Source organism: Oncorhynchus gorbuscha, linkage group LG21 (genome assembly GCF_021184085.1).
Source record: "Oncorhynchus gorbuscha isolate QuinsamMale2020 ecotype Even-year linkage group LG21, OgorEven_v1.0, whole genome shotgun sequence".
In the NCBI taxonomy this organism is placed as follows: domain Eukaryota; kingdom Metazoa; phylum Chordata; class Actinopteri; order Salmoniformes; family Salmonidae; genus Oncorhynchus; species Oncorhynchus gorbuscha.
Genome location: NC_060193.1, coordinates 53372992 through 53395360, shown reverse-complemented (window position 1 = coordinate 53395360; position 22369 = coordinate 53372992). Strand labels below are relative to the sequence as shown.

General features: G+C 48.0%; 1 protein-coding gene across 1 annotated transcript in view; it reads left to right on the top strand.

Annotated features, from left to right (window-relative positions):
* LOC124008046 (fibronectin type III domain-containing protein 3B-like) overlaps positions 1-22369 on the top strand; it is a 188447-nt gene that overhangs the window by 158684 nt on the left and 7394 nt on the right. The window contains 3 exon segments of the mRNA XM_046318952.1: positions 1833-2104; positions 11616-11840; positions 20967-21133. Of these exon segments, the coding sequence (XP_046174908.1) occupies positions 1833-2104; positions 11616-11840; positions 20967-21133 (664 nt within the window).

Genomic DNA, 22369 nt, shown 5'->3' with positions numbered 1-22369 from the left:
GGTCTGCTCCACGGTTACCAGGGGGGCTTCGTGGGGCAGAGATGGGATGAAGACTTTGGGGGGGGGGGGGGTTCTAGGCTCTGATGTATTTCAGAAAAATAACTGGGAGGGTGTAGTGGAGAAAGTGTGTGCCAGACTGTCAAGGTGGAAATTGTTGCTGCCCCAGTTGTCTTATAGGGGAAGGGTCCTGGTAGCTAATAATCTTGCTGCCTCTACACTGTGACACAGACTAATGAATTTACAGCCACCGGGTGGTCTGATACAAGAGCTTCAGAAGACCCTTGTCAATTTCTTCTGGTCTGGACAACACTGGATTAAAGCTGCAGCCCTGTACCTGCCACTGCACGAGGGTGGGCAAGGCCTGGTGGACATTTCCTCTAGAATCACGGCTTTCCGGCTCCAAGCAGCCCAGAGATTGTTGTACAGAGACGGTTCTAGCTGGGTTGAATCAGCATACAAATTGATGAGGAGAGCAGGCTGTTTGGGTTTAGACAAGCACCGTTTCCTCTTAAAGCTGGGGGGGGGGGTGTTTTGCCTGGCCTGACTCCATTTTATGAGTCTGTTATGCAGGCTTGGAGAGTTTTTGTCAAGTCCCATAAGGCCTGCACGTCACCAGGGATGTGGCTTTTTGAAGAGCCTCTTTTTTACAACACTGCCATCCAGTCCTGTGCTCTGGGTTCAGCCAGCCTACGTTCATGCCTGTTAGGTGTGGGGTGTACTAAGCTGGGTCATCTGATGCGGAGCAGGAACAGATTGTTGGAAGAGCTGGAAGAAAGAGGGGGGGGATCTGATCATCTCGCCTACTGAGGAAGGTCGTTGCTGAGGTCTGTGATTCCTTGCCAGTACTTCATCGGCAGCATGCGACTGATACTTCCAACTCTGATCGGTGGACAGAGGGTCTGGATTATGTGTTCCCTGCGCTGAATGTTAGTGCTGCAGTGGGGACATTAGAGGAGGATGTGGGGATGCTGCTTTCCTTCCATACCCCGGAGCTGGGGAGTCCAAGGTGGTGGGAAAGAAGGCTATGTACAAAATCTGTTTAAAAGTGACCCATACCTCTTCCCTGGAAGGGGTCAAATTGGTGAGGTGTGGGGGTGTGTTTGGTCCAGGGGCCTCCCCAAAAGGATGTTGGCGATCATTATACAAACTGCCTATTGATAAGAAGACAGCTGACCTCCAATGGAGGATAATACATTTGGATATAGCCACCAACATGCATCCGGTACACCTGGATCCTAAGGGGGGAGGGGTGTCCATTCTCTGCTGAGTCTGAAAATCTGGTAAATCTGTTTTTACAGTGTCCCAGGTTGGTCGGGATGATTGACCTGATCACTTCTTGGTTCTCAGCTCTGGGAGAGGTTTTCTCTTCCCAACTGTTTATATTTGGGCTAAAGTACAGGTTTAGTCGAAGGGGTGTAGTTATTTTGCTAAATTAGCAATATGGAAGACCTGAAAGAACAGTATTCGAGGACAGGGGTCTGTGGATTTGGTGGGAATGCTGGAGGGAATGTTGACAGTGAGACTGAGGGTTGAGTTTACCTATTACAAGCTGGTTAATAATATTGAACTGTTTATGAGTATATGGGGTATTCAAGGGCTGTTATGTTTAGTTACTGTGGAGGAGGATTTGGTGTTGTGCTTTTAATTGATGTGTAACCATGGTTTTAGATGAGTGTGTTGTGGGCTCCCAGACCCAATAAAGATGATTTAATACTCAAATCTCTCTCTTGGTCTCTCTGTCTCTCACTCTCTCTGTCTCTCACTCTCTCTGTCTCTCACTCTCTCTGTTGTTCACTCGCTCTGTCTCTCTTTCTCTCTCTCCACTTCGCCAGGCGGTGAACCAAGCGGGGGCGGGGCCTTACAGTGAACAGATGACCTTCCAGACTCCAGCGACTAATCCCGACGCAGTCTCTTCTTTCTTCCTGCTTGACCAGCTCCAATCAGATCAGTCCCCCTCCACCTGCCTCTTCCTGAAGTGGGAGGAGCCTAACTGTAATGGGGCGGATATAACGTCTTACATCATCAGTCTGGACGATCAACTCATTACCGTGGATACAGGAACCAGTCACCTGATCACAGACCTTCAGCCAGACAGACAGTACAGGTACACACACACACACACACACACACACACACACACACACACACACACACACACACACACACACACACACACACACACACACACACACACACACACACACACACACACACACACACACACACACACACACACACACACTATTTCCAGTCCCAGCAGAATATTCAGGGTTGTAATCGAGATTGCGTCTGAGATGATGTTGGTCCACTTAGCAGCACTAATAGCAGTAATCATACCGTGTGTTTCTAGGAATTAAGAAAGGGAGTTGTGTGATTGGTTGTTGTTCACACTAAGCTTTTGTGATTCTGTGAGACAATGAGTAAAGTGTGCTTCTATGGGTGTGTGCGGCTATTCATGTTAGCAAATGTTTGTAGATCTGTGTGTGTGTGTGGCTGTTATTGTCACTGTTTTTCTTACCTAGTTTAGTTAGAATAACACTACTGACTGGGTAATACTGTCCCTCTTATGTATTTGAGTGCATTTGCATGTGTATCCATCAATCACTCCTTCTGATTGGTTACAGTCCATTTCCCCTGGATACTAATTCATATCAAGACTAGAGGTCGACCGATTATGATTTTTCAACGCCGATACCGATTATTGGAGGACCAAAAAAGCCACAATATGTTCCATGTCAGGAAGCGAACGTTTCAGTTCCTTGCTCAGAACATGAGAACATATCAAAACTGGTGGTTCCTTTTAACTTTTAACATTTTCATGTAAGAAGTTTTAGGTTGTAGTTATTATAGGAATTATAGGACTATTTCCCTCTATACCATTTGTATTTCATTAACCTTTGACTATTGGATGTTCTTATAGGCACTTTAGTATTGCCAGTGTAACAGTATAGCTTCCGTCCATCTCTCTGGGCCCAGCAACACAACGACAACAGCCACCACATCGAAGCAGCATTACCCATGCAGAGCAAGGGAAACAACCACACCCAGGCTCAGAGGCGAGTGACGTTTGAAACACTATTAGTGCGCGCTAACTAGCCAGCCATTTCACTTCGGTCACACCAGCCTCATCTCGGGAGTTGATAGGCTTGAAGTCATAAACAGGGCAATGCTTGACGCACAACGAAGAGCTGCTGGAAAAACGCACAAAAGTGCTGTTTGAATGAATGCCTGCTTCTGCCTACCGCCGCTCAGTCAGATACTTAGATACTTGTCAATCAGATTAACACAGTCATTTTTTACCCCCCTTTTCGTGGTATCCAATTGTTAGTAGCTACTATCTTGTCTCATCGCTACAACTCCCATATGGGCTCGGGAGAGACGAAGGTTGAAAGTCATGCGTCCTCCGATACACAACCCAACCAAGCTGCACTGCTTCTTAACACAGCACGCATCCATCCCGGAAGCCAGCCGCACCAATGTGTCGGAGGAAACACCGTACACCTGGCAACCTTGGTTAGCGCGCACTGCACCCGGCCCGCCACAGGAGTCGCTGGTGCGCGATGAGACAAGGACATCCCTACCGGCCAACCCCTCCCTAACCCGGACGACTCTACGCCAATTGAATTGTGCGTCGCCCCACGGACCTCGCGGTCGCGGCCGGTTACGACGGAGCCTGGGCGCGAGCCCAGAGTCTCTGGTGGCACAGCGCCCTTAACCACTGCGCCACCCGGGAGGCTAACCATGTGTAGTTAACTAGTGATTATGATTGATTGTTTTTTATAAGATTAGTTTAATGCTAACTAGCAACGTACCTTGGCTTACTGCATTTGCGTAACAGTCAGTCTCCTTGTGGAGTGCAACGAGAGAGAGGCAGGTCGTTATTGCGTTGGACTAGTTAACTGTAAGGTTGCAAGATTGGATCTCCCCGAGCTGACAAGGTGAAAATCTGTCTTTCTGCCCCTGAACAAGGCAGTTAACCCACCGTTCCTAGGCCGTCATTGAAAATAAGAATGTGTTCTTAACTGACTTGCCAAGTTAAATAAAGATTAAATTAAGGTGTAAAAATTAAAATTAAAACGTCAAATCGGCGCTCAAAAATACCGATTACCGATTGTTATGAAAACTTGAAATCGGCCCTAATTAATGTCATGCAGGTGAAAGAGGACCCAAAAGCGACTTAACAGAAACAGAGTTTATTAAAGTCCAAAACGGAATAACAGAAATCCTCTAGACTTGTAGAGGGGGAAACAACTGGAGAAGCGGCCACAGACTGCAGGTCGCTTCGGGTAGGCGCAGGCCGTAGTCGACTGAGACACCTGCTCACACGCAGCATCTGATGAAGGCACAAAACACGACAGGACAGGGTGATACACAATCACGGCAAAAACACGACAGGACAGGGCGAAACGCAATCACAGCATGGTGAATACAATACAAGGAACCGACGGGACAGGAACGGAACACAAAGGAATAAATAGGGACTCTAATCAGGGGAAAGGATCGGGAACAGGTGTGGGAAGACTAAATGATGATTAGGGGAATAGGAACAGCTGGGAGCAGGAACGGAACGATAGAGAGAGGAGAGAGAGGGAGGGGGAGAGAGAGGGATAGAAAAAGGGAACGAACCTAATAAGACCAGCAGGGGGAAACGAACAAAAGGAAAAGCAAAATGACAAGATGATATAAGACAAAACATGACAGTACCCCCCCCCACTCACCGAGCGCCTCCTGGCGCTCTCGAGGAGGAACACTGGCGGCAACGGAGGAAATCATAGATCAAACGGTCCAGCACGTCCCGAGAAAGAACCCAACTCCTCTCCTCAGGACCGTAACGAAAAACGATAAAAAGGGAAACTAGGGTACTACTCTAAAAAAAAAATGAGAACTAGGGACAGACTGAGACACAGCAAGGGCAGGGACAAGAACAGGAGAGATGCGATGGCAGGGAACAGACTGAGACCCAGCAAGACCAGGAGCAGAAGCAGAAAAAAAATTACCAGACTTCTTCTGCGCGCAGTCTGAACACGCAGCCACGAAACGGCGCGTGTCACGCTCCTGAGTCGGCCACCAAAAGCGCTGGCGAATAGACGCAAGAGTGCCTCGAACACCGGGATGACCAGCTAACTTGGCAGAGTGAGCCCACTGAAGAACAGCCAGACGAGTGGAAACAGGAACGAAAAGGAGGTTACTAGGACAAGCGCGCGGCGACGCAGTGTGCGTGAGTGCTTGCTTAACCTGTCTTTCAATTCCCCAGACTGTCAACCCGACAACACGCCCATAAGGAAGAATCCCTCGAGATCAGTAGAAGCCACAGAAGAACTAAACAGACGGGATAAGGCATCAGGCTTGGTGTTCTTGCTACCCGGACGGTAAGAAATCACAAACTCGAAACGAGCGAAAAACAACGCCCAACGAGCTTGACGGGCATTAAGTCGTTTGGCAGAACGGATGTACTCAAGGTTCTTATGGTCTGTCCAAACGACAAAAGGAACGGTCGCCCCCTCCAACCACTGTCGCCATTCGCCTAGGGCTAAGCGGATGGCGAGCAGTTCACGGTTACCCACATCATAGTTGCGCTCAGATGGCGACAGGCGATGAGAAAAATAAGCGCAAGGATGAACCTTATCGTCAGACTGGAAGCGCTGGGATAGAATGGCTCCCACGCCTACCTCTGAAGCGTCAACCTCGACAATGAATTGTCTAGTGACGTCAGGAGTAACGAGGATAGGAGCGGACGTAAACGTTCTTTTAGAAGATCAAAAGCTCCCTGGGCGGAACCGGACCACTTAAAACACGTCTTGACAGAAGTAAGAGCTGTGAGAGGGGCAGCAACTTGACCGAAATTACGAATGAAACGCCGATAGAAATTAGCGAAACCTAAAAAGCGCTGCAACTCGACACGTGACCTTGGAACGGGCCAATCACTGACAGCTTGGACCTTAGCGGAATCCATCTGAATGCCTTCAGCGGAAATAACGGAACCGAGAAAAGTAACGGAGGAGACATGAAAAGAGCACTTCTCAGCCTTTACGTAGAGACAATTCTCTAAAAGGCGCTGTAGAACACGTCGAACGTGCTGAACATGAATCTCGAGTGACGGAGAAAAAATCAGGATATCGTCAAGATAGACAAAAACAAAAATGTTCAGCATGTCTCTCAGAACATCATTAACTAATGCCTGAAAAACAGCTGGCGCATTGGCGAGACCGAACGGCAGAACCCGGTACTCAAAATGCCCTAACGGAGTGTTAAACGCCGTTTTCCACTCGTCCCCCTCTCTGATGCGCACGAGATGGTAAGCGTTACGAAGGTCCAACTTAGTAAAGCACCTGGCTCCCTGCAGAATCTCGAAGGCTGATGACATAAGGGGAAGCGGATAACGATTCTTAACCGTTATGTCATTCAGCCCTCGATAATCCACGCAGGGGCGCAGAGTACCGTCCTTCTTTTTAACAAAAAAGAACCCCGCCCCGGCCGGAGAAGAAGAAGGCACTATGGTACCGGCGTCAAGAGACACAGATAAATAATCCTCGAGAGCCTTACGTTCGGGAGCCGACAGAGAGTATAGTCTGCCTCGAGGAGGAGTGGTCCCCGGAAGGAGATCAATACTACAATCATACGACCGGTGAGGAGGAAGGGAGTTGGCTCGGGACCGACTGAAGACCGTGCGCAGATCATGATATTCCTCCGGCACTCCTGTCAAATCGCCAGGTTCCTCCTGAGAAGTAGGGACAGAAGAAACGGGAGGGATGGCAGACATTAAACACTTCACATGACAAGAAACGTTCCAGGATAGGATAGAATTACTAGACCAATTAATAGAAGGATTATGACATACTAGCCAGGGATGACCCAAAACAACAGGTGTAAACGGTGAACGGAAAATCAAAAAAGAAATAGTCTCACTGTGGTTACCAGATACTGTGAGAGTTAAAGGTAGTGTCTCAAATTTGATACTGGGAAGATGACTACCATCTAAGGCAAACATGGGCGTAGGCCTGTCTAACGGTCTGAAAGGAATGTTATGTTTCCGAACCCATGCTTCGTCCATGAAACAACCCTCAGCCCCAGAGTCAATCAAAGCACTGCATGTAGCACCCGAACCGGTCCAGCGTAGATGGACCGACATAGTAGTACAAGATCTAGATGAAGGGACCTGAGTAGTAGCGCTCACCAGTAGCCCTCCGCTTACTGATGGGCTCTGGCCTCTTACTGGACATGAATTAACAAAATGTCCAGCAACTCCGCAATAGAGGCACAGGCGGTTGGTGATCCTCCGTTCCCTCTCCTCATTCGAGATGCGAATCCCTCCCAGCTGCATGGGCTCAGTCTCAAAGCCAGAGGAGGGAGATGGTTGCGATGCGGAGCAGGGAAACACCGTTGATGCGAGCTCTCTTCCACGAGCCCGGTGACGAAGATCTACCCGTCGTTCTATGCGGATGGCGAGAGCAATCAAAGAGTCCACATCTGAAGGAACCTCCCGGGAGAGAATCTCATCCTTAACCACTGCGTGGAGTCCCTCCAGAAAACGAGCGAGCAGCGCCGGCTCGTTCCACTCACTAGAGGCAGCAAGAGTGCGAAACTCAATGGAATAATCCGTTATGGACCGTTCACCTTGGCATAAGGAAGCCAGGGCCCTAGAAGCCTCCCCACCAAAAACTGAACGGTCAAAAACCCGAATCATCTCCTCTTTAAAGTTCTGGAATTTGTTAGAGCAATCAGCCCTTGCCTCCCAGATAGCTGTGCCCCATTCTCGAGCCCGGCCAGTAAGGAGTGAAATGACGTAAGCAACCCGAGCTCTCTCTCTAGAGTATGTGTGGGGTTGGAGAGAGAACACAATCTCACACTGCGTGAGAAAGGAGCGGCATTCAGTGGGCTGCCCGGAGTAGCAAGGTGGGTTATTAACCCTAGGTTCTGGAGGCTCGGCAGGCCAGGAAGTAACGGGTGGCACGAGACGTAGACTCTGGAACTGTCCAGAGAGGTCGGAAACCTGAGCGGCCAGGTTCTCCACGGCATGGCGAGCAGCGGACAATTCCTGCTCGTGTCTGCCGAGCATGGCTCCTTGGATCTCGACGGCAGTGTAACGAGCGTCTGTAGTCGCTGGGTCCATTCCTTGGTCGGTTCCTTCTGTCATGCAGGTGAAAGAGGACCCAAAAGCGACTTAACAGAAACAGAGTTTATTAAAGTCCAAAACGGAATAACAGAAATCCTCTAGACTTGTAGAGGGGAAACAACTGGAGAAGCGGCCACAGACTGCAGGTCGCTTCGGGTAGGCGCAGGCCGTAGTCGACTGAGACACCTGCTCACACGCAGCATCTGATGAAGGCACAAAACACGACAGGACAGGGTGATACACAATCACGGCAAAAACACGACAGGACAGGGCGAAACGCAATCACAGCATGGTGAATACAATACAAGGAACCGACGGGACAGGAACGGAACACAAAGGAATAAATAGGGACTCTAATCAGGGGAAAGGATCGGGAACAGGTGTGGGAAGACTAAATGATGATTAGGGGAATAGGAACAGCTGGGAGCAGGAACGGAACGATAGAGAGAGGAGAGAGAGGGAGGGGGAGAGAGAGGGATAGAAAAAGGGAACGAACCTAATAAGACCAGCAGGGGGAAACGAACAAAAGGAAAAGCAAAATGACAAGATGATATAAGACAAAACATGACAATTAATCAGCCATTCCGATTAATCGGTCGACCTCTCCATAGGGCGACCAGTGGAAAAACTCATTCTCTTTTTTGATAGGAAAGTGTTTGTTCATCTTAGTGTCTCAGACCGTCTTAGTGTTTTCAATTTAACAAGGATAAAACAAAGCGGACCAGAGGAAGGATAGATTTAATTATCTGATACTCAAAACTATTCTCATCTTCACCATCTAACCCTCCCTCCCTCTCTTCCTTCATTCTGCCCTCTTATGTCTCTCTCTCTCTTTCATTTTCTCCCCTGTCCTCTTCTCTCTCGTCATCTTCTACACTTTCTGTTTGGTGTGGTGGAGTAACTACAACCTGTGTGTGTGTGTGTGTGTGTGTGTGTGTGTGTGTGTGTGTGTGTGTGTGTGTGTGTGTGTGTGTGTGTGTGTGTGTGTGTGTGTGTGTGTGTGTGTGTGTGTGTGTGTGTGTGTGTGTGTGTGTGTGTGTGTGTGTGTGTGTGTGTGTGTGTGTGTGTCATCAGGAAAAGGCTACTGTAGTTAAATGTAAGTTTAGTCAATGTTAAGTTCAGTAGTTAGATGTAAGTTTAGTCCATGTTAAGTTCAGTAGTTAGATGTAAGTTTAGTCCATGTTAAGTTCAGTAGTTAGATGTAAGTTTAGTCCATGTTAAGTTCAGTAGTTAGATGTAAGTTTAGTCCATGTTAAGTTCAGTAGTTAGATGTAAGTTTAGTCCATGTTAAGTTCAGTAGTTAGATGTAAGTTTAGTCCATGTTAAGTTCAGTAGTTAGATGTAAGTTTAGTCCATGTTAAGTTCAGTAGTTAGATGTAAGTTTAGTCCATGTTAAGTTCAGTAGTTATATGTAAGTTTAGTCCATGTTAAGTTCAGTAGTTAGATGTAACTTTAGTCTATGTTAAGTGTGTGTGTCTGTGAGCTTCTCTCTATGCCTGTCTGTCTGTGGAGAATGTGCTTCTGTAGGTTTGTTTGACTGGAACTGTCAACTGGTGTCTGCATCTAAAATACTCCTTTATGATCAATGAGGAACTAGGAGAAGGTGTCAACCACTGGGTGTGTGTGTGTGTGTGTGTGTGTGTGTGTGTGTGTGTGTGTGTGTGTGTGTGTGTGTGTGTGTGTGTGTGTGTGTGTGTGTGTGTGTGTGTGTGTGTGTGTGTGTGTGTGTGTGTGTGTGTGTGTGTGTGTGTGTGTGTGTGTGTGTGTGTGTGTGTGTGTGTGTCATCAGGAAAAGGCTACTGTTGGTAAATGTCAGACAGTAAAATAATTAAGGTAATGAGAGAGAGAGAGAAGATTGTCCAGACAGAGAGAGGAAGGAAGCAATATTGTCCAGACAGAGAGAGAGGGGGAGAGAGTGAGGGAAAGGAAGCAATATTGTCCAGAGAGTGGGGGAGAGAGTGAGGGAAAGGAAGCAATATTGTCCAGAGAGAGTGCGGGAAAGGAAGCAATATTGTCCAGAGAGGGGGAGAGAGTGAGGGAAAGGAAGCAATATTGTCCAGAGAGAGAGAGGGGGAGAGAGTGAGGGAAAGGAAGCAATATTGTCCAGAGAGAGAGAGAGAGAGGGGAGAGAGTGAGGGAAAGGAAGCAATATTGTCCAGAGAGAGAGAGGGGGAGAGAGTGAGGGAAAGGAAGCAATATTGTCCAGAGAGAGAGAGGGGGAGAGAGTGAAGGAAAGGAAGCAATATTGTCCAGAGAGAGGGGGGAGAGAGTGAGGGAAAGGAAGCAATATTGTCCAGAGAGAGAGAGGGGGAGAGAGTGAGGGAAAGGAAGCAATATTGTCCAGAGAGAGAGGGGGGAGAGTGAGGGAAAGGAAGCAATATTGTCCAGAGAGAGAGAGGGGGAGAGAGTGAGGGAAAGGAAGCAAGATCGTCCAGACAGAGAGGGGGAGAGAGTGAGGGAAAGGAAGCAAGATCGTTCAGAGAGAGAGAGTGAGGGAAAGGAAGCAAGATCGTTCAGAGAGAGAGAGTGAGGGAAAGGAAGCAAGATCGTCCAGAGAGAGGGGGGGGGAGAGAGTGAGGGAAAGGAAGTGAGATTGTCCAGAGAGAGAGAGCGAGGAGGGTTCCTGGAAAAGACAACAGGACAATGGAGGGACTCTAGTAAACAACAGAAAATAGATGGAACAACAACACAGTAAGTCCTCATCTTACCAGACATAATATATTCCTGACGTGTCATTCAGGACTGGCCATAGAGGGCCATAGAGGTTAAGGAACTGTCTGAACAGGTCTGAGAACAGATCTAATACAGCGTTATAACTGTAATATGCTGGATGAGATGACTCTAGATGATTCAGGTTGATATGATTGCTATTCCTCTTTTTATTCCTCTCTATTCCTAGTTACTCCATAGGGATGATGTTGAAAGGCAAGACTAGGGTTGCCAAATTCCCTGGTTTTCCAGAAATCCTGTTGGAGCATTCCGCATTTCTTTCTTATTCCCCCCTGATTCCAGGAATCCTCCAACCGGGATTTCAGGAGAACCAGGGAATTTATTGAAAGTTTGCAGATTTTTGCAAGTGACTTGTTTTGGGGAACGGAAAATATCAGTTATGAGAGACTGGGTTAGATGGATGCCGGCTAGGTGAGGTTAGGGGTCAGTCATGACGCAATGGACAGAGGAAAACACCCAGCACCTCTAATGCTGCCTCTCTTCTGCTATTAACCAACATTAGTACTCAGACACAGACCGTACAGTTTGTATTGTAGATGTGTAGTGGTGTAATAATGTTATATGATGGACTGATTGATCTTCTCTTATGTGTGATGGAAGTGCCTTAATGTGTTTGGACCCCAGGAAGAGTAGCTGCTGCAGGAACTAATGGGGATCCCTAATAAATACTAATACAAACACACACACACACACACACACCCAAACTGGTTATGGACAAAGTAACTTTCACGCACTCAATTTATCCTAACCCCTCCCTCTCTTTCTCTCTCAGTGTGCAGATCCAAGCGGTGAATGTGATTGGCTGTGGCCCGTTGAGCCCACCCCTGGTGGCTAGGACACGCCCCCTCCCTCCGGCTCCTCCTCCTTTGGAATGTTCGGCTGCCGGCCCCCAGAGCCTGAAACTGAAGTGGGGGGAGAACGCTGCACACACACACACCCGCGCCCTGCTCTCCAATGACATGTTCTACACACTACAGATGGAAGATAAGAACCACAGGTAGAGTATAGAGTACACACACACACACACACACACACACACACACACACACACACACACACACACACACACACACACACACACACACACACACACACACACACACACACACACACACACACACACACACACACACACAGCTACTACACTCCAATGGTTCCAATGGCTCAATGTTATGTACGTTCTAGATAAAAGCATCTGGTAAATAACCATATTACATATCACAGTTCTACTGAAGGAAAATACTTCAAACACATTGTGTGAGTGATTAGTGCGTGTGTGCATGCGTGTGTGTGTGGGGAGATAGGTAGAGGAAATGACAGTAACCAGTAGATCTAGGGAGAACTCACGATGAGAACATCTAGACTACAGAACTAATTAGAACCATGAACTGGTCAACCAGGCTGTCCATTAGAGAACAGACTGAAGAAGGGGGGAAATAAATAGAGAGGTAGGGAAGTAGAGGTAGGAGGAGGGAGCGAGGGAAGGAGGGAAAGTGGAGGGAGGGTGAAGGGAAGGGAAGAGAAGGGAGATAATAAAGGATAAGTGAGAGAATTAGAGAGACTGTCTGTCTGCCTAGCAGTGCCTTGGGTAATGGGTAGGCTTGGCATCCCTAGCCACAGCCACATTACGACATGGATGACTGGTGTGGTTGGCATTCTGGCATCCCTAGCCACAGCTACATTACGACATGGATGACTGGTGTGGTTGGCACCCCTGGTCACAGCCACATTACGACATGGATGACTGGTGTGGTTGGCATTCTGGCATCCCTAGCCACAGCTACATTACGACATGGATGACTGGTGTGGTTGACATCTTGGCATCCCTAGCCACAGCTACATTACGACATGGATGACTGGTGTGGTTGGCATTCTGGCATCCCTAGCCACAGCTACATTACGACATGGATGACTGGTGTGGTTGGCACCCCTGGTCACAGCCACATTACGACATGGATGACTGGTGTGGTTGGCATCTTGGCATCCCTAGCCACAGCTACATTACGACATGGATGACTGGTGTGGTTGGCATCCCTAGCCACAGCTACATTACGACATGGATGACTGGTGTGGTTGGCATCCTGGCATCCCTAGTCACAGCCACATTACGACATGGATGACTGGTGTGGTTGGCATCCCTAGCCACAGCTACATTACGACATGGATGACTGGTGTGGTTGGCATCCCTAGCCACAGCCACATTACGACATGGATGACTGGTGTGGTTGGCATCCTGGCATCCCTAGTCACAGCCACATTACGACATGGATGACTGGTGTGGTTGGCATCCTGGCATCCCTAGCCACAGCTACATTACGACATGGATGACTGGTGTGGTTGGCATCCCTAGCCACAGCCACATTACGACATGGATGACTGGTGTGGTTGGCATTCTGTCATCCCTAGCCACAGCTACATTACGACATGGATGACTGGTGTGGTTGGCATCCTGGCATCCCTAGCCACAGCCACATTACGACATGGATGACTGGTGTGGTTGGCATCCCTAGCCACAGCCACATTACGACATGGATGACTGGTGTGGTTGGCATCCTGGCACCCCTAGTCACAGCCACATTACGACATAGATGACTGGTGTGGTTGGCATCCTGGCATCCCTAGCCACAGCCACATTACGACATGGATGACTGGTGTGGTTGGCATCCTGGCATCCCTAGCCACAGCCACATTACGACATGGATGACTGGTGTGGTTGACATCCTGGCATCCCTAGCCTAGGCCAGAGGGTTGTGGACTAACTGACGGTGCGGTAATTAACCGACTGTCCACTATGACCCCCACAATGCCAACATACGGTGTGGCAGGGTAGCTTAGTGGTTCGAGCGTTGGACTAGTAACCGGAAGGTTGCAAGTTCAAACCCCAGAGCTGACAAGGTACAAATCTGTCGTTCTGCCCCTGAGCAGGCAGTTAACCCACTGTTCCTAGGCTGTCATTGAAATTAAGAATTTGTTCTTAACTGACTTGCCTAGTTAAATAAAAAGATCAAATAAAATACATACCCTTCTATTCTAGCAGAGCTGAACTGCTTTCTCAGCTTGGTGAGTATATACCCCTCCCCATCTCCTCCTTCATACCCATACGGTCACCCCCCACCAGACAGCTCTCATTGAAGTACATACTGTACCCCTATTGGGCCCTGAAGTGTTGCTGGCCAAGTGACCTGCCCAGGAAAAACTCAGGGTTCTAGTTACAAGCTGACCTTATTATTTTTTATTTAACCTTTATTTAACCAGGTAGGGTAGTTGAGAACAGGTTCTCATTTGCAACTGCGACCTGGTCAAGATAAAGCAAAGCAGTGTGACACAAACAACACAGAGTTACACATGGAATAAACAAACATACAGTCAATAATACAGTAGAACAAAAGAAAACAACAAGTTTATATACAGTGAGTGCAAATGAGGTAAGATATGGTGGCGAAGTAATGACAATATATCAATTAAACACTGGACTGGTAGATGTGCAGAAGCTGAATGTGTAAGTAGAGATACTGGGGTGCAAAGGAGCAAGATAAATAAATACATACTGGATGGGGATGAGGTTGGTAGATAGATGGGCTGTTTACAGATGGGCTATGTGCAGTGATCTGTGAGCTGCTCTGACAGCTGGTGCTTTAAGCTAGTGAGGGAGATATGTACTTTAACCATTTGTACATTGTTACAACACTGTGTATATATATACATATATAATATGACATTTATTGTTTTGAAACTTCTGTGTGTGTAATGTTTACTGTTCATTTTTATTGTTTATTTCATTTTTGTATATTATCTACCTCACTTGTTTTGGCAATGTTAACACGTTTCCCATGCCAATAAAGCCCCTTGAATTGAATTGATATGAGTCTCCAGATTCAGAAATGTTTGTAGTTCGTTCCAGTCATTGGCAGCAGAGAACTGGAAGGAAAGACGACCAAAGGAGGAATTGGCTTTGGGGGTGACTAGAGAGATATACCTGCTGGAGCGCATGCTACGAGTGGGTGCTGCTATGGTGACCAGTGAGCTGAGATAAGGCGGGGCTTTACCTAGCAGAGACTTGTAGATAACCTGTAGCCAGTGGGTTTGGCGACAAGTATGAAACGAGGGCCAACCAACGAGACCATACAGGTCGCAAATGGTGGGTAGTATATGGGGCTTTGGTGACAAAATGTATGGCACTGTGATAGACTGCGTCCAGTTTGTTGAGTAGAGTGTTGGAGGCTATTTTATAGATGACATTACCGAAGTCGAGGATCGGTAGGATGGTCAGTTTTACGAGGGTATGTTTGGCAGCATGAGTGAAGGATGCTTTGTTGCGAAATAGGAAGCCAATTCTAGATGTAACTTTGGATTGGAGATGCTTAATGTGGGTCTGAAAGTCGAGTTTACAGTCTAACCAGACACCTAGGTATTTGTAGTTGTCCACGTAGTCTAAGTCAGAGCCGTCCAGAGTAGTGATGCTGGACAGGCGAGCAGGTGCGGGCAGCGATCGGTTGAATAGCATGCATTAAGTTTCCCCTGCATTTAAGAGCAATTGGAGGCCATGGAAGGAGAGTTGTATGGCATTGAAGCTCGTCTGGAGGTTAGTTAACACCTTGTCTTGTGCCCAGGAATACCTCAGGGTTCTAGTTACAAGATGACCTTGTCTTGTGGTCAGGAAAAACTCGGGGTTCTAGTTACAAGCTGACCTTGTCTTGTGGTCAGGAAAAACTCGGGGTTCTAGTTACAAGCTGACATTGTCTTGTGGTCAGGAAAAACTCGGGGTTCTAGTTACAAGCTGACATTGTCTTGTGGTCAGGAAAAACTCGGGGTTCTAGTTACAAGCTGACATTGTCTTGTGGTCAGGAAAAACTCGGGGTTCTAGTTACAAGCTGACATTGTCTTGTGGTCAGGAAAAACTCGGGGTTCTAGTTACAAGCTGACATTGTCTTGTGGTCAGGAAAAACTCCTGTCCTTATAGAGCCGTTTCCGGTCACCATCCAAAGTCGCAGATCTTAATCAAAACATTGGTTTGTTTACACAGAAGTAAATACGATCACGTCCGACTTCAGACGCAGCTCATGCAAGTCAGCAAACACGTAGTCAGACTGTTATCGTCTACCACATCGCAGATATCTCTGGAGGATTGATTACCTAGCAAGCCAGCGAGGCAAGGTAAAACATCCCAAAGTGATCTTGTTGAACACATCAGACTGGTGTGTTGTCATTGTCATCACTCACTCAGCTAGGTTTGTCAAGGTCCTGGTGTCCGTGTATAGCTATCGGCTACACAGGTTTTTGTCGCGGGTGTTATCGCATCACTCGAATGTGGCGTTTGCTTGTATTCACCAAGCCGGAGTAGGAAAATAAATGCAGGCTAGGCTGCATCCCAAATGGCACCCTATTCCCTGTATAGTGCACTACTTCTGACCAGGAGCCTAGCAAGTGCCCTTAAACAAGTCTGTAATGCATTTAATGGATCAGTGTGGTTCCTGACACATGTCAGACTGATGAATATTGACTCATTGCTTCTGTTAAGAACATTTAATTATGAGGAGTTTAGCTGCATTTAGCAGTCTCCCCTTCTACCTCCTCTCTATCCCCCTCTCTCTATATCCCCTCTACCTCCTCTCTATCCCCCCTCTCTCTATATCCCCTCTACCTCCTCTCTATCCCCCCCTCTCTCTATATCCCCCTACCTCCTCTCTATCCCCCCTCTCTCTATATCCCCTCTACCTCCTCTCTATCCCCCTCTCTCTATATCCCCTCTACCTCCTCTCTATCCCCCTCTTTCTATATCCCCCTACCTCCTCTCTATCCCCCTCTCTCTATATCCCCTCTACCTCCTCTCTATCCCCCTCTCTCTATATCCCCTCTACCTCCTCTCTATCTCCCCCTCTCTCTATATCCCCTCTACCTCCTCTCTATCCCACCTCTCTATATCCCCCTACCTCCTCTCTATCCCCCTCTCTCTATATCCCCTCTACCTCCTCTCTATCCCCTCTCTCTCTATATCCCCTCTACCTCCTCTCTATCCCCCTACCTCCTCTCTCTCCCCCTCTACCTCCTCTCTATCCCCCCTCTCTATATCCCCTCTACCTCCCTCTCTACCCCCCTCTCTCTATATCCCCCTACCTCCTCTCTATCCCCCTCTCTCTATATCCCCTCTACCTCCTCTCTATCCCCCTCTCTCTATATCCCCTCTACCTCCTCTCTATCCCCCCTACCACCTCTCTATCCCACCTACCTCCTCTCTATCCCCCCTCTCTCTCTATCCCCCTACCTCCTCTCTATCCCCCTCTCTCTATCCCCATCTACCTCCTCTCTACCCCCCTCTCTCTCCCCCTCTACCTCCTCTCTATCCCCCCTCTCTCTATATCCCCTCTACCTCCTATCTATCCCCCTCTCTATAACCCTCTACCTCCTCTCTATCCCCCCCTCTCTCTATCCCCCTACCTCCTCTCTATCTCCCCTCTCTCTATCCCCATCTACCTCCTCTCTACCCCCTCTCTCTCTCCCCCTCTACCTCCTCTCTACCCCCCCTCTCTCTCCCCCTCTACCTCCTCTCTATCCTCCCTCTCTCTATATCCCCCTACCTCCTCTCTCTCCCCCTCTACCTCCTCTCTGTCCCCCTCTCTATTTCCGCTCTACCTCCTCTCTATCCCCCTCTCTCTATCCCCCTACCTCCTCTCTATCCCTCCTTTCTCTATCCCCATCTACCTCCTCTCCATCCCCACTCTCTCTATATCCCCCTACCTCCTCTCTCTCCCCCTCTACCTCCTCTCTATCCCCCCTCTCTATATCCCCTCTGCCTCCTCTCTACTCCCTCTCTCTCCCCATCTACCTCCTCTCTATCCCCACTCTCTATACCCCCCTACCTCCTCTCTCTCACCCTCTACCTCCTCTATCCCCACTCTCTCTATATCCCCCTACCTCCTCTCTCTCCCCCTCTACCTCCTCTCTATCCCCCTCTCTATATCCCCTCTACCTCCTCTCTATACCCCTCTCTCTCTATCCCCCTACCTCCTCTCTATCCCTCCTTTCTCTATCCCCATCTACCTCTCTCTATCTCTCTCCCCCACCCTCTACTTCCTCTCTATCCCCCCCCTCTCTCTATCTCTCTTCCCCCACCCTCTACTTCCTCTCTATCCCCCTCTACCCCCTCTCTATCCTCGACCCTCTATCTCTCTCCCTCTACCCCCTCTCTATCCCCCACCCTCTATCTCTCTCCTCCTCTCCCTCCCCCACCCTCTATCTCTCTCCTCCTCTCCCTCCCCCACGCTCGATCTCTCTCCCCCTCTACCTCCTCTCTATCTCACCCTCCCTCTCTCTCACCCTCCCTCTCTCTATCTCACTCCCTCTCTACCTCCTCTCTATCTCACCCTCCCTCTCTATCTCACTCCCTCTCTACCTCCTCTCTATCTCACCCTCCCTCTCTCTATCCCACCCTCCCTCTCTCTCTCTCTCTCTCTCTCTCACCCTCCCTCTCTCTCACCCTCCCTCTCTCTATCTCTACCCCCTCTCTATCCCCCACCCTCTATCTCTCTCCTCTTCTCCCTCCCCCACCCTCTCTCTCTCCCCCTCTACCTCCTCTCTATCTCACCCTCCCTCTCTCTACCCCTCTACTTCCTCTCTATCTCACCCTCCCTCTACCTCTCTATCCCACCCTCCCTCTCTCTCTCCCTCCCTCTCTCTCTCTCCCTCCCTCTCTATCTCTCTGCATGTGTCTCTGCAGGGTAGAAAGGGCATCATCAGAGCTAAATGGATTTAACTGGCAGTATTGGAGACCCCCTCTCCTCTACCCTCCTCACATTTTCCTAGTCCCTCTTCTCCCCTGCCGCTCCTAACCAGACAGTATTAGGGCTGAATTACCTGGAATCTCTGTAATTGACATATTGCTATGGTAACCAGAGAGAGAGAGAGAGAGAGAGGGAGGGAGAGAGAGAGAGAGAGAGAGAGAGAGAGAGAGAGAGAGAGAGAGAGAGAGAAAAGGGGCAGAGGGAGAGAGAGGAGAAAAGGGGCAGAGGGAGAGAGAGAGAGAGGAGAAAAGGGGCAGAGGGAGAGAGAGAGAGAGAGAGAGGGGAGAAAAGGGGCAGAGGGAGAGAGAGAGAGAGAGAGGAGAAAAGGGGCAGAGGGAGAGAGAGGGAGAGAGAGAGAGAGAGAGAGAGAGAGAGAGAGAGAGAGAGAGAGAGAGAGAGAGAGAGAGAGAGGAGAAAAGGGGCAGAGGGAGAGAGAGAGAGAGAGAGAGAGAGAGAGAGAGAGAGAGAGAGAGAGAGAGAGAGAGAGAGAGAGAGAGAGAGGAGAAAAGGGGCAGAGGGAGAGAGAGAGAGAGAGGAGAAAAGGGGCAGAGGGAGAGAGAGGGGGGTTTAGGAGAGGAGGACAGTATTATTGGCAGTAAACAAAGACATATCAAATGACCAAACAGCAAATATTGTTTTCATTTCTACAATGACCTTTTCAAACTCATGTGGTGTCCTGACACCGGTCTGTCTGTCTGTCTGTCTGCCTGTCCCCTTCTCTCTCTGTAAGATGCAGTGAAATAACTACACCTCTGCCTCCCCCTCTCTCTTCTTATCCTCATGTTTCGACACCGGTCTCTCGCTGATTTAATTTTTGTCCATTTGAAGCTCGGAGCTTGTAGCCACCCTTCCTCCATACATACGTACGTATGTACGGACGGACGGACGGACGGACGGACAGACATACACACAGAGACGGACAGACATACATACAGAGACGGACAGACATACATACAGAGACGGACAGACATACATACAGAGACGGACAGACATACATACAGAGACAGACAGACATACATACAGAGACGGACAGACATGCGTTTTGATGGGGTTGTACCTGCTATGTAATGATCTCAGAGTGAGTGTGTGTTTATTTCAGGCTAAGTGGTGTGTTAATTGCTTGGCCCTGGTGTGTGGTGTGTTAAATGCCTTGTCAAAACAACCCTGGGTCATAACTCATCATTTACTTACACACACACACACGCGCACACACACACACACACACACACACACACACACACACACACACACACACACACACACACACACATAGGAGTGTCAACAAGGTACCCACACACACATGCACGCTCACACACATGCACGCTCACACACACACACACGCACGCACGCACGCACGCACGCACACACACACACACACACACACACACACACACACAGTCTGCCAGCACTGATGATTATGGAAATGTCCTGAGAGTAAAAACAGATTATTTCGTTGTGCAGAGATGGACTTGTCCTGTTTACTGGGTTGACTGGTCATACGCATATATGCAATAAAGAGAACATAACAACAGCTGATATACCCTAAAATAAGTGTGTGTGTGTGTGTACTCCCCTACCATAAATGCTTCAGGTGAAGTTACAGACACTTCTCTATCCTAGCGGAAGCTCTCCCTCCCTCCTTCCCCAGCTACCTCTTTCCACTGCCTGCTCTCATCATGTTATTAGACTCCTTATTGTTCTCTCTTTATGAGAGCCTGCTCTCATCATGTTATTAGACTCCTTATTGTTCTCTCTTTATGAGAGCCTGCTCTCATCATGTTATTAGACTCCTTATTGTTCTCTCTTTATGAGAGCCTGCTCTCATCATGTTATTAGACTCCTTATTGTTCTCTCTTTATGAGAGCCTGCTCTCATCATGTTATTAGACTCCTTATTGTTCTCTCTTTATGAGAGCCTGCTCTCATCATGTTATTAGACTCCTTATTGTTCTCTCTTTATGAGAGCCTGCTCTCATCATGTTATTAGACTCCTTATTGTTCTCTCTTTATGAGAGCCTGCTCTCATCATGTTATTAGACTCCTTATTGTTCTCTCTTTATGAGAGCCTGCTCTCATCATGTTATTAGACTCCTTATTGTTCTCTCTTTATGAGAGCCTGCTCTCATCATGTTATTAGACTCCTTATTGTTCTCTCTTTATGAGAGCCTGCTCTCATCATGTTATTAGACTCCTTATTGTTCTCTCTTTATGAGAGCCTGCTCTCATCATGTTATTAGACTGGACTCCTCTCCCTTTCTCTCTCTCACTCTATTCCTCTCTCGTTCTCTCTCTTCTTCTCTCGTTTCTCTCTCTCTTCTTACCTCTCAACCTTGTCTTTCTGTCCAGGTTTGTGTGTATCTACAGAGGTCCCAGTCATACTTACAAGGTGCAGCGCCTGACAGAGTCCACCAGTTACCGGTTCAGGATCCAGGCATGTAGTGATGCAGGGGAGGGACCCTTCTCGGACACGCATACCTTCTCTACCACCAAGACTGTACCCTCTGCACTCAAAGGTAAGGGTGTGTTTGTCTGGCGGTGCGTGGGTTTCCGTCACAGGAGGCTGCTGACGGGAGGACGGCTGGAATGGAGTGAGTGGACTGTTACAGTTTAAGCCGGAAGTTTACATACACTTAGGTTGGAGTCATTAAAACTCATTTTTCAACCACTCCACAAATTTCTTGTTAACAAACTATAGTTTTGGCAAGTCAGTTAGGCCATCTACTTTGTGCATGACACAAGTCATTTTTCCAACACTCGTTTACAGACAGATTATTTCACTTAGAATTCACTGTATCTGTCACGTTTGTTGAAATGAGTGGACCAGGGCGCAGCGTAGAGTTCCACATTCTCTTTAATAGTGAAACTTACAACAAAGAATAACAAACGTGCAGTCAGAGCACAACATCAGCACCAACCAAAGCAATATCCCACAACCACAGGTGGGTACAATAGAAAACTTAAATATGATCCCCAATTAGAGACAACAATAATCAGCTGCCTCTAATTGGGAACCATACCAAGCACACCAACATAGAAATAGAAAAAACTAGAACACCCCCCTAGTCACGCCCTGACCTACAATACCATACAGAACCAAGGGCTCTCTATGATCAGGGCGTGACAGTATCACAATTCCAGTGGGTCAGAAGTTTACAGACACTCAGTTGACTGTGCCTTTAAACAGCTTGGAAAATTCCAGAAAATTATGTCATGGCTTTAGAAGCATCTGATAGGTTAATTGACATCATTTGAGTCAATTGGAGGTGCACGTGTGGATGTATTTCAAGGCCTACCTTCAAACTATGTGCCTCTTTGCTTGACATCATGGGAAAATCAAAAGAAATCAGCCAAGATCTCAGAAAATAATTGTAGACCTCCACATGTCTGGTTCATCTTTGGGAGCAATTACCAAATGCCTGAAGGTACCACGTTCATCTGTAAAAACAATAGAATGCAAGTATAAACACCATGGGACCATGCAGCCATCATACCGCTCTGGAAGGAGACACGTTCTGTCTCTTAGAGATTAATGTACTTGGGTGCGAAAAGTGCAAATCAGGGGCTTTGCTGCAGGAGTGACTGGTGCACTTCACAAAATAGATGGCATCATGAGGGAGGAAAACTATGTGGATATATTGAAGCAACATATCAAGACATCAGTCAGGAAGTTAAAGCTTGGTCTCAAATGGGTCTTCCAAATGGACAATGACCCCAAGCATACTTCCAAAGTTGTGGCAAAATGGCTTAAG